This window comes from Marmota monax, unplaced genomic scaffold (assembly GCF_021218885.2).
Source record: "Marmota monax isolate L192 unplaced genomic scaffold, Marmota_monax_Labrador192_F-V1.1 WCK01_AAM20220418_F8-fsc00035, whole genome shotgun sequence".
NCBI lineage: Eukaryota > Metazoa > Chordata > Mammalia > Rodentia > Sciuridae > Marmota > Marmota monax.
In genome coordinates this window covers 15,885,458-15,897,887 of record NW_026691961.1, presented here as the reverse complement: position 1 = coordinate 15,897,887, position 12,430 = coordinate 15,885,458, and the positions used below count along the sequence as shown (strand labels likewise).

General features: G+C 59.7%; 1 protein-coding gene across 1 annotated transcript; it reads right to left on the bottom strand.

The window, feature by feature from the left end:
• Positions 1 to 6,180: 6,180 nt before the first annotated feature.
• On the bottom strand, positions 6,181 to 11,868 carry Rmi2 (RecQ mediated genome instability 2). Its single transcript, XM_046426648.2, has 2 exons — positions 11,564 to 11,868; positions 6,181 to 7,349 (listed from the first exon to the last, which is right to left on the bottom strand). The coding sequence occupies exons 1-2, from the start codon at positions 11,850 to 11,852 to the stop codon at positions 7,201 to 7,203; spliced, it is 438 nt and encodes a 145-aa protein (XP_046282604.1). The 5' UTR covers positions 11,853 to 11,868; the 3' UTR covers positions 6,181 to 7,200.
• Between the last annotated feature and the right edge of the window lie 562 nt (positions 11,869 to 12,430).

The window sequence follows — 12,430 nt, the reverse complement described above, 5'->3', positions numbered from 1 at the left end:
GGGAGGCGGCGGGAGGCGGCGGGAGGCGGCGGGAGGCGGCGGGAGGCGGCGGGAGGCGGAGGTCGGGTGGCAGTAAAGAGGATGAAGTCGAGGAGGAGGAACATGTTTTTCCAATTAGTCACAAACCACCCAAGCGGAGCTTCTCAAAACTGGCCAGTGGTTTCCCCATTACCAAAAATTCCTCTCCCTTTCTTTCTCCATAAAGAATTTCACCAGGTTTTTCAAGCGGCTTTGGCACTAACAGGCCATACGCACAGAATACACAGAATGCCCCCGGCCCACGCCCCGTCCAGCCGGCCGGCCAGGGGGCTGGGCTCCACTGCTCTCCTGCCAGGCCTGATTCGGAGGGAGCAGGGGACGGGGTGGGGGCGGGGCGGGGGCAGGGTGGGGGTGGGTTAGGGGGGCCTCCCCGAGTCCCCTCCCCAGGCTCGCGCCCTGTCCTCAGCAGCAGAGCGCACATTTTACAAGGCCCCTCCCATGGCTCTTCTGGGCCAAGTTGGGGAGACCAGGACCCTGGGCCAGCGGTCACTCTCCTTAAAGGCCACACCAGCAGCCGGGAAGGCAGAGGACGCGGAGAAGCAGGGAAAGGCCGTCCTTAGGCCTACACACAAAGCAGGGTAGCTGGGTCCGAGAGCAGGAGTGCAGTGGCAGCCACTGTGTCCACGCGGGACGGGAGAACAAGACGGGGCGGGGGAACCGAGCCTCAGAGGCCTGTGCTGTGCCTGGACCCACCTGCGGGCTGCCCCACCTGGCAGGTCCCTGTGAAGGCCAACTTCCAAGACACCCTCCACCCAGAGACCCCCACCCTGAGGAGACGCCAGGCCAGAACCCAAGCCCTTGACCCTACGTGATGAGGTGGGGTCTCTCCTTTATGCTTCCCACCTGGGCCCAGAGGGCAGGCAGGACCGCAGACGGGCAGCCCGGGAGGTTCCAGTTATTCCCGCTGTGAGGAGACGGAGCTGGGCACTGCGACCTCGCTCTGCAACCCCCAGGACACCGGCTTCTTCCCGGGCCTCCTGGAGAGGGCTCCGCCCAGCGAGGCCTTGGGCAGACAGCCCAGGCCCCCGGCTGTCGGTGCAGTTCGTCATTCACACGAGGTCTCTGCCACTGGTCTCACGTGCCAGTACCTACTGCGGTCGCAGTGTCCTCACATGCGGTCACCTCAGGCTTCCAAGGGACCCCTGGAGTACTGTCCCTACAAGGGCCAGGTGAGTGGTCAGAGGACTGATCTTGGAACGAGAAGATGGCAAGTCCCAGCCGCCAGGCCTCAGGCTCTGACCCAGGTGCAGGACTCCCCTGCTGCCCTCTGGGCTGAGCAGGCCAAGTCTATCCTGGTCACCTGGCGGAGGCAGGCTGTCAGGTCTCCCCACCCAGGGTCACTCTGTCGCCCCTCTCCACGGCCCACCCCAGGCAGCGGCAGAAGGCACCCTGGAGCGCACTGAACAATTCTGGCCACACCAGCCCCATTTCAAGCACTACACCCCGCAAGGCCAGCAGCCACCCTGTCGGCACAGCTGTTCCAGGATGGCAGGCAACGCCATCCGCCCGCGACATGCCGGTCCCTCTGGTACCAGCCATTAGTATCTTTAAATAGACTCACCTGAGGAGGCGGCCGGTCTCGCTCCAGTAGCCCACCCTGTCCACGGTGGCTGGGACCGGTGGCCTCCTCTGAGGCCTGTGGGGTGAGTGACCGCCCTGCACCTTAGGACTGCAGGGTCCCTCCGGGGGGCTGCGGCTCAGTAGCTCCATCCTGACTGACTCTTAAATGCCCGGCTCTGCAGGCCCACGTGGGTGCCAGGGAGAGATGGCGCAGGCCAGGTGAGCTGGTAAACCAGCTGCCTCTGATGATCCCGGGCAACGTGAGAAAGTCCTGAGGCCTCGGCACGCAAGGGGCCCAAACGCACTCGGACAGGCACCTGAGTATGCTCAGGATGGGTGGTGCCTCGCCGGGTGCAGACCATGAGGGCCGGGTGACATTTTTGGACGTGGAGCTGCTGCTGCAGTGGGCGAGGGGCTTGGCGACCTTAGATGGACGGACATCTGGGGCGGGAGGGCAGGCGGGGTGGGCAGGAGGCCCTGAGCCCGGACCTGTGAGTGTTGCTGCAGGAGCAAGGATTTTGCAGGTTTAATTAAATAAAGAGCCTCAGGATGGGGGAGTAGGCCAGAGAAGACCCACCCAGCGCGGGGTGCAACCTTGCATCTGTTCCCTGGGTGTGTCCCAGGCTGGGACCGGCAGGCGCTCAGGAGCGCGGTGACCAAAGGCCCACAGAGCCAACGTGCTTCCTGGCACTTGCTCAGACCACCTGGATTCTGGTCAGCAGCTTTGGGGACAGTGACCTGACCTCTCAGACCCCATCATCCTCACTCGAGGCCACCCAGTCACAGGGCAGATGGGGGCCCGTGTCAGGCCCACTGACACCCTCTGTCCCCAACCCAGCCACCTGCCCCCTCCTGGTTTTCCCACAGGGAGCCAGATCCCAGGGTGCGGAGCTGTCAACTCTCAGGCCCCGCTTTGTGGCTTGGTATTCTGTCAGGGGCTGCCGTCCCACTTCCGAGGGCTCGGGCCAGCCACAGGGGTCGGGTGCAGGACCGACCAGCAGGGGGTGCTGGTGGTTCAAGACAGCCAGCCCCAGCCGTTCCCGGAGGACTCCCATCTCTGTGACACTCAACCCTCCTGGGGGCTCCGCGGCCTTCCCTCCCGCCCGGTGCTTCCCAGCAGCCCCACACTCTGGCCACCCGCAGGCCCTCGCCAACCGCCAAACTGCCCAACCGCCCGGGGTGCTAGATTCCAAAGGACTGAGGGGCTCACCTTCCAGCCCCACCAGCCAGGCTGCCTTTACTGACGGGCGGGAATGTCATGCTGGGCAGGGGTGCAGGGACGAATCAGGCACAGCCCTGTCCCTGGGGCCTCCGACAGAGACCCCAGATGGGTCCCATGATTTCAGAACGAGCGTGCCAACCCACAGAGACCCCTACTCAGAGGGGTGTCTACTCCAGTCCCCAAGAACCCGTCAGCAGCCTCCCGCGAAGGAAGCTGACCTCCAGGCCGAGGCCAGACAGGAGGGGCAGGACCAGGTGGGCCTCGAGGCCTGGCCCTCTGCCCTCCTCAGCCCGAGCAGGTTGGGGCCCTGGTGGTGCCCTTCTTCCTGGGCTCCAGGACGCCGCTACATGCTCATAAAGAAGATGCCCCGGGCTGGGACACAGCTCAGATGGCACCAGCCCTGGGTTCAGTCCCCAGCACCACACACACACACACACACACACACACACACACACACACGCAGCATTCTCTGCCCTGACACCTGAGATTTAGCAATACCACCCATGGGTGACCTGACAGGTCTCCTGCTGCGACCCTGGAATCTGGTCCTTTTCCCTTGATCAATGGATCAGACACAGACCCATGGGGAGAAAGGCCCAGCATTTCCCGGGCCGTGGCCTCCGCTTCTGCCTCACCTGACGCGGAAGCCTTTTGCGGTAAGGCTTCGGCTTTACAGGAACATGCAACAGAAAGAATAGGAACTCAGGGGCTCCGACCAGCTCCATGAGGGTTTCCTATTGTTTTGTCATGTTAAGCAGTTCCAAGAAAAGTGAAGTCACAGCCGGCTGCTCCTTTTCAGTTCTTAGAACAGAGCTGATTTCAAAAGGGAAGCTGTGCGGCCCTCGCACACGCCCAGGGCTCCTGAGCTGGCTTTGATTTGGCACCCAAAACTGAAGCCTCCGGATGCGTTTTCATCTGGTGATATCAAGGAGGAAACGTCCTGTTGAGAGACTGCACAGCGCGGCTGTTGCGCCCAGCGGGCCGCCACCAGCCCTGGGGCCACCAGCTGTTTGGGGGACAGTTGGAAAAGACAGAACCCTCCTTCCTCCACCCCACACTCTCAGCTACAGTGCCCAGGCATCGGTGCCACCCACCAGCACGTTCTCATTGGGGGTTGGCACTGCAGGTCAGGTGGCGACCAGGGCAGGACGCGGCTCAGGAGGTTCTCAGCAGCTCGGCCACTTTTCTAGCAGAAAAGCAGGTTTCAGATAAGGAGGAACACGGCGGGCGGGCTGCAGGGGAGGGCCACTGTGGGTGAAAACCAGGAGTTCTGTGACCAAGATCTACTCAGTCACATCTCTGGCTGGGTGCAGTGGCGCCTGCCAAGTCACCTGCCATCCCAGCAACTCGGGAGGTCAAGGCGGGAGGATCACAAGGTCGAGGTCTCAGACACTTAGTGAGATCCTGTGACACAGTAAGAAATAAAAAGAACTGGGTTGTGGCTCAGTGGTACGGTGCCCTGGGTTGGATCCTCAGTACCAGACTAACAACACAGACGTGTGCGTACCCACACCTACACATGTGTGCATTTCTGGCTGGGAGTCTAGCTTCATGGGAGAGCACTTACTTCCCTACTAAGTGTGCGGCCCTGGCCGTAATGACGATAACAGCACTGCACCTAATAATAAAACCCAAAGGGAGCCAAAGCAATCCAGTGCTCAGGCAGGGAAACCTAGGAGTCACAATGACCAGATGCAACGTGTGTCCTGGTGGGGCTCTGGGAACACTGAGGCAGGAGGATCGAGAGTTCAAAGCCAGCTTCAGAGACTTAGGGGCTAAGCCACTCAGTGAGACCTGTCTGTCGATAAAATATATATATGTTGAAAGAAAAAGGGAGCAGGGGCTGCGGCTGAGTGCTTAGGTACCCCAGGTTCAATCCTGGAACCAAAAATAAAACAAAATAAGATGTTAGGAAAAAAAATCTGAATAAACTATATCCTTAAGATTAAAAGCATGTCAACCCGGGTCATTAATTATAATGATGTGCCACACTTAATGAGATGTTAATGAGGAAAGCTAGATGCAGAAATATAGAAACTCTGTACAATTTTTGCAATTTTTCTGTAGATCTAAGTTTCTTTTTAAAAATGCACACACATGGCTGGGGCTGGGTGGCAGGGCACTTGCCTTGCACACGTGAGGCACTGGGTGTGATCCTCAGCACCACGTAAAATACTAAATAAAGTCATTAAAAACATGTTGTAAAATCTAAAAAAAATGCTCAGATACCTTACAGGCAACTGATGAATGTAAGCAAACACTTATTGCTGCTGGCAGCAACAGTGATTTGGTGCCCACTGTATACTGAGTACTATATAAAGGTGATTTACACACACGGTTATTCCTTAGGATAGTGCCGCAAGCTGACAGGGATTCTTGTTTTACACAGGAACCTGAAGTACAGAGAGGTTCGGTAACTTGCTCACACCCACCAAGAAGTTCAGCATGGAGGAAGGGCTCAATTCAGATGGATGCAGTTGCAGCTCTCCCATTCAAGACAGCGATACTGATTGAAAAGCCCACACTGTGAGCTCGAGCCAGCTGAGAAGCAGCTTCAAGCAGTCAACAAACCCAGATCAGTAATGAAACAACACCCAACTCGCCCGTCTCTAAGAAGAAAACGTCGGGCTGGGCTGGGGCTCAGGGTAGAGAGCTGGCCTAGCAGTGTGAGGAGCTGGGTTCAATCCCCAGCAAGACAAAAAAATAGTAAAGTAAAGGTATGTGTCCATCTAAAAAATCTTTAAAAAGAAAAGAAAAGGTTATATAGTCTAAAAACAGCAAATCCAAAGCCTGACCAATGCTGGTGAGGATGAGGCAAGAGGACGCTCGCTCGGTGCTGGTGGGAATGAGGGTGACAGCCCCACTGGGAAGAGTCTGGAAGTTTCTCACAAGGTAGCCACAGAGTCGCCTTGTGGCCCAGGACTGAGCTCTGGGTGTCCACCTCCACGAGCAGAGAAACCCGCTCAGCAGCGCCATTCATGACTGTCCAGGATGGAATCCAACACCATGTCCCTCCACCCATGGACGGGACAGACAGGCGGGTCCCCCTCACGCTGCCGAGCTGCCGAGAGACCTGGAGGGAGCCTAACTGCGTGTTGCAGGAGAGCGGCCTGAAAACCACTGGCCGTGCGGCCCACCAAGCGACAGCCTGCGGAAGGGGACGCTCGGCAGAGACGGGAGGGACCCAGGAGCCCAGAGTTTAGGGTGAGACCCAAAGAAGGTACCTGAGGGAACCCAATGCAGACAGGGACTCGGCAGTCAGCAACTGACCAGACCAGCGGCAGGTGCTCGCCACGGAGGACCCTGCTCTCTCCGCGCAACTGTTCAGCATCCCCAAAACGCCTTACAAACAGTTATTTAAAACACACGCAGCACACAGCATTTATTAGTGGTAGAAAGTTGCTGACCCTGGCGAACCCCACAGCGACCTGCACACAGCTCACTCCGTGGCATTCACACTCTAGACGACCGCGGCCCTGGCAGGGAGCAGAGCCCCACACACAGTAGGTCCCGACAGTCTCTCCTACAAAAGACGCCCTCTAAGCCCAGGCTGCCCTCGCTGTCCCCCAGGGCGACGCTCCCGCTTGGTGGAGTCTGTGAGCTGCTCTGTCTTGGTTCTTTAGTTTCAGTGAGAAATTCAGACCACATCGCAGCATTTCCAAGTGGAGGAGGACGGAACTACCTTCCACATCTGAGGGAAACGGAGCTAAAACGTCTGCGTTGTGCCCGCAGCAGGGAGAGAGCTGGGCTCTGAGGGCCATTCAGGGCTGGGGCGTGGTCCGTGCAGAGCAGCCGCTGAGCATGCGCGAGGCCCTGGGCTCCCTCCCAGCACGGCAAGGAGACAAAATGCACTGGACTTGCACACTGGACGCAGGGGTCACTGGACGCGGAGCTGTCAGCGGAGAGACAGGGGCCGCAGCGTCCTCCTCCCTCCGTCTGTTTTCCTGCTCATTACCACACTCTGGTCACATGGGCAATGACTAGATTCAAGTTCTGCATCATAAAACAGGGGCCAGCAGTCGCGAGAAGTACCCTCACTTGCAGAACTTGGAAATGCAACACGAGATCACTGTGTGCTTGAGAGAGAGATTCACACAAAAAAGAAAAAGAAAAAACAAACCCACACGTGCTTTTCCTCAGCAAACCCAGGCCTACAGCAGAGGCCAGTTAGGGCAGGAACCGGGCATTTCCAATTCCTGCCCACGGAGTCCACAAAAGCAGCGTCCCCAAGAAACTCCTGAGAGTAGAAGCACTGCGTCAAGGTCGTCAGGAAGGTCATCAGGAAGGTCGTCAGGAAGGTCGCTGGTTAGAGCTGAAATCACGGAGCAGCAGACGTTTTTAAGGACACAGAGGTCACTGGATGGAGGTCACGAGGTCGCCTAAGGAATGCTGCGGTGTAGATCTTCCACCTCCAGCGCCCACATGCTTTCGTGGAGGGGATTCTCGGAGAGGTCGGTCATCTTGACGGCCTGGAGGCAGGGCTCGGGGCTGCAGGCCTGCACCACTCCCATCACCATCACATACTTCCCTGGGAGAGAAGACGGCTGGCAGTGAAGTCCACGTTAGAAAGGGGAGGCAGCCCACGGAGACCCCGTCCCCCAGACGTGGGGCACCTGCCTCAGAGTGCACGAGGCCTGGGTTCCATCCCCAGCACCCCCCACAAGAAAACCACAGAACCCCGAGGAGCAGGTATCCGAGCTGACCAGGAAACACACGTGTACATCAGCCACCTCGAGGTCTCGGCCTCTGGCTTCACGGGGCGCAGTTGTCAGGCACAGGGCCGTCCTGCTGTGGGGAGGGAAGGACTCACCCCAGGGGGGTCGGGTCGGACAGACGGCCCCAAGGCAGGGGAGAAAACCCAGCTTTCCTAGAGTCTGGCTCTTGACGGATGCCAAAGGGCAGCCACAGACACGTGCCTGGACTCTGCAGGACGGCCCTCTTTCTGCAAAGCCCCTCCCCAAGGCTAAAAGGAGACTCCAATTCCCCCTGGATGCTGCCAAGGGTCGGGCAGCGTCACCAGCACGCCCCAGGCTGCCGCTGCTCCAGCGGCCCCACCAAGCAGGGCACACATGGGCGATCGGGGGCAGGGCAGCGGCCACAGGGACTCTCTATGACATCAGCCGTGCCCTCTTCCCACTCCCTGGGGAAGCAAGTCTCCTTGAAAGCAAAACTTGGCTGGTCATAAACCACACAGAAGGCGACTGTGTCAAGAAAATCCCCAAACCCAGCGGGAAGGGCGGGCGCACTGCCACCCCCACCAGCCCCCATCCAGGCCGCCTGCAGGCAGCCAGGCCGGCGACCCTGGCCCTGCTCACTGCTGGCAGGCGCTCGGGTTCCAGCTGGGTCCCGGGTGACAAGACGCTCATTCTAAAACCCTGCAGGATGACCCCAAGAGCTGGCAGAGATGGGACCCTCAGAAACAGGCCTGAAGACCCGGAGAGGCCACCAGATCTGCTGCAGGTGCACGCGGCTAGGGGGATGGGCTGAAAGGCAGACCATGGCCAACTAGTGGTGGTCATCCCAGCCGCGCCCTCCGCTTCCCCAGGGGTGACCCTCCCGGGTCAGCTCTCATCCCTTCCAACCTTGGCACCTTCAGTGGCTGCAGCCTGCTAGAAGCAGTGCCCACCACAGGACCTGGGGTGGCCATCCAGGTGAGTGTCTCTCAGCCCACTGCACACTGAGAGACCCCGAGAGCAGCGAGGGCGCCCTGCATCCTCAGCTCCTGACCTTAGAGAGAATGTGCTGCGTGCCGAGGGACAGAAGCCAGGAGCAACAGCCCCGCGCAGGGAGTCTCAAGGCCACCTAAGCAGGCCTTCCACAGCCATCAGGCTCATGGGGGGGGGGGGGACCCCCTGCCCTCCACTGCTGCCCCACAGGGCCTTTGCACGCCAGGGGAGGGGGCCTGACGATCTCCTGCTCCTGCACAGACCCAGGGTGACTTTCTGATAACCAGAGTCCAGTGTCCAGGGTCCTGAGTTCCAAGCAATCCAGGAGGGCTGGTTCCTATACACAGCTGAGACGCGTGCCCGGGTGCCTCCTCCCGGAAGCCCTCGGGAGCGCTGGGGCCTAGACCAGCTTTCCCTCCTCTGAGCTGCGCTCTGCACAGCTGTCCCCCGAGAACTGCAGACAGACCCGGAGCTGACCGGAGCAGCCCTCAGTGCCCCGCAGCTGGAGGCTTCTGAGGACACCCCAGAGGCTCGCAGTGGCAGGGCCAGCCACACGGGTGGTGCAAGCTCTTTCCTGGTGTGGGGACCCAAATACCAACTCCGCTATCCCCAGAGCTCCACAGGCAGATGCCATCAGCACCTCTAAAACGTTTAAGGACGTTTCCCTCCACCACCCGGCTCATGCCTACAGTGGTGCACTGTTTAGTGGCCCCCGACTTCCCCGCCCCCCGCCCCCTGCAGGCAGTGACCTGGATTGTAAAGCAGAACTTGGCACAAATTGGCAAGAGGGCATTCAGGCCAGCGGGTGAGCCACTCAGGCTCAGAGTTGCCCAGCTCAAACACTGAGGCACCCACTGGGCGCCAGGCTTATGCCAGGGCTGGGACCAGAATGTGCAGGGCGGGGGGAGTGCTGCCCAACCTGCTTCAAGGGACTTTGCTGAGGCCGAGACACCAGGCAGCATGGACCACATTCAGAGTCTAAGGCCACGTGTTCTGTAAGGGGCCAGACGGTAAATCTCTCAGGCCTTGCAGGCTGTGGGTTCTACCAGGCTCCTCGCTCTTTAGTTACTTAGGACAGCAGCCCTGGGCCTTCCCAAGTCACAAGTGTTTCAATAAAACCCCACGGATGGACACTCTGACATTTGGCAGTCATATACTACTTACATGCCACGATTTTTTTTGTGTGGGGGTGGATACCAGGAATTGAACTCGTGGGCACTCAACCTCTGAGCCATATCCGCAGCCCTATTTTGTATTTTATTTAGAGACAGGGTCTCATGAGTTGCTTAACAGCTTGCTGTTGCTGAGGCTGGCTTTTAATTCACATCCACCTGCCTCGGCCTCCCAAGCCACTGGGATTTCAGGTCTGCGCCACTGTGCCCAGCACACGCCATGATTTTTTTCCAGCCATTTAAAAATGTAAAAACCAAACCAGCATGGTGGCATGCGCCTGCAGTCTTAACACTCGGGAGGCTGAGGCAGGAGGGTCCCTCAAATCCAAGAGTTCAAGACTGGCCTGAGCAAAACAGCAAAAGCCCATCTCAAAAGTAAAAAGACAGGGCTGGGCTGTGGCTCAGTGGCAGAGCACTTGCCACTTGTGAGGCACTGGGTTTGATCCTCAGCACCTCAGACAAAAATAAATAAGGGCATGCTGTCCATCTACAACTAGAAAATTTTTTTAAAAGTAAAAAAAAAAAATAAAAATAGAAAACAAAGCTGTAAGTTCACAGGTCCTATGAAAAGAGGCATCAGCCTGTGGTCTGCCAATCCCGGGCTGGACTAAGGCTGCGGCCAAGAGCACACTGAGTCAACATTCCACCCCACCACGTGTGTGCGGGAGCTGAGCTAAGGTCATGTCCACCTACTGAATCCACAGAGCAGGAAGGAATGACTAGCTCCTTTTCACAGAGGGTGAAAAAGTCCAGAAAGAGCAAAAGCCTTCTCAGAGGGGAAGAATGTGGCTAGGAATTCAGCCCAACTCGTCAGACCGTGAGCAGCGCAGGCCGACCACTGCCCCATCCTGCCCTGAGCTAGAAAGCAAGACTGGGCAAGCAGGAAGGGCCAGAGATGGAGACCCGCAGCCCGATTTCACAGGGGCAGGAGCCACAGAGAGAGGCCTCCTGTGTTCAAACTGCCAACATTGAGACCTTACACCCCCCACACACAAGCCTTCCAAGATCACATGGTAGCTCTACCAGGATCGAGGATCTGCCGGGAAACATGCTCCCGGGCTGTCTCCCCGGCAGGCCTTATATACCTGGTCTCCATCGCAGCCAGCCCTTGAACGGCCCCGCGTCCGAGGGTTAGCTGAATTCCCAGCAAAGGAGTGAGATGAGATCCTGGGTGCCCGTGCCTGTCACCTATAAACAAGGGGTTCTTGGAGCACCCACGTGTCAGGCACTGGGCCAGATGCTAAGGGCGAGCTGTCAGAACCACAGAGCTCAAGCCTGCCTTATCTCAACGACGGCCCGAGCCAGTGGCATGGCACTTCCTGGGAGCTGGTCAGAAATGCACATTCCAGTCCCTCCTGGACTTCCTGACACCCTGGGGCAGGGACAGCCCCCTGGGCTTTCAGATGCCCCAAGGTGCGGTGAGTCTGATGCCAGCTCAGGTCTGAACACCAACATCTGGGAAGAAGGCAGGCATTTCCTAGGACAGCATCTCCGGAGGCTTGATGGGGAAGAAGTGAAGTCACCGGTGAGGAGGCAGCTGGTGACAAATACAGCAGCCAGGGGTCCTTCCCCAGGGAACTCAGGAGGAGGGCCTGGGTGGCCCAGGGACCTGCATTTTTAAAATGTGCAGGAGATGCTGCTACTCCTTGGATAAGCTCAGGAGGGCCGCCGGGCAGCTCCGGGGCAGTGCGCTCGCCCAGCACGTGAAAGACCTGCCTCCACCCCCAGCAGCGCTCCTGGGAGGCTGCGGCCGGAGGCTCGCCGGAGCCCCAGAGTTTGAGGCCTGGACAACACAGCCAGACCCCATTTCAGAGAAAACGGAAAAGCTCGGGGAGGCGGGGCTGGGGACGGCTCGGGAAGACGGGTGACCAAAGGGACAAGGCAGGCCGCGGGCGCCGGGTTACCTGGGACGAGGCAGGGCCGTCCGCGCGGCACCCGCTCCAGGCCGCGCACCGAGAAGGCCCCGCTCGGGTCCCGCAGCCGCGCCCCGTCGCCGCCCGCCGCCACCACGGTGCCCTGCATCCACACGGCCGCCAGCTCCAGCGGCCTGCGGCCCGCCGCCCGGGACAGCCGCCAGGCGCCGGGCCCGCCCTCCGCGTCGCGCCGCAGCTGCTCCGCCAGCACCTTGAACGGCGGCGACGTCGGCAGCCGCACGGCCCCCGGGCTGCGGCCCGAGTCCGCAGCCGCCGCCATTCCGCGCCGCGGCCGCTTTCCCGCCAACTTTGATCGACAGCGGGACCTGGCCCGAGGCCACCAATCAGGAGCACGCCGGCGAGGCCGACCAATGGTCAGCCTCGGGAGGCGGGGTCGCGGGCCGGGCCGCCCTCGCGCCAGCAGGAGTGCGCAGGCGTCCGCCGAGTAACCGCCCCCAACACGGGAGTGAAGGGGACGGAGGACGCGGAGGCGGTGCGGCTGCGGGTGGGGCGCGCCGCGTGCGGGGCGCTGAGGGGCTATCTCTACGTCGCCCGGCACAGCTCAGCACTGCGCAGTGGGAGACCCTGGGGTGCAGGAGCCGCCCGCGGGGCCGCGAATGACAAATGGGAACGTTAAATGTAAGAGGCGCTGGTGGGACCCGCTCCCTGACTTGCGCAGTGCACAGAGTGTGCGCGGACCCCAACAGCTGTTTCCTGCCCAGTCCTACAGATAGTGCGTGTCAACTTAACAACAAGTTCAGACAGAAGTTAGGAGGTAGGGCTGGGAAAGGGGACAGGGACAGCCAGGCCTCTGTCCTTCTCTCCATCCTGGGATTGAAGGAGAGGTGCCCTACCGCT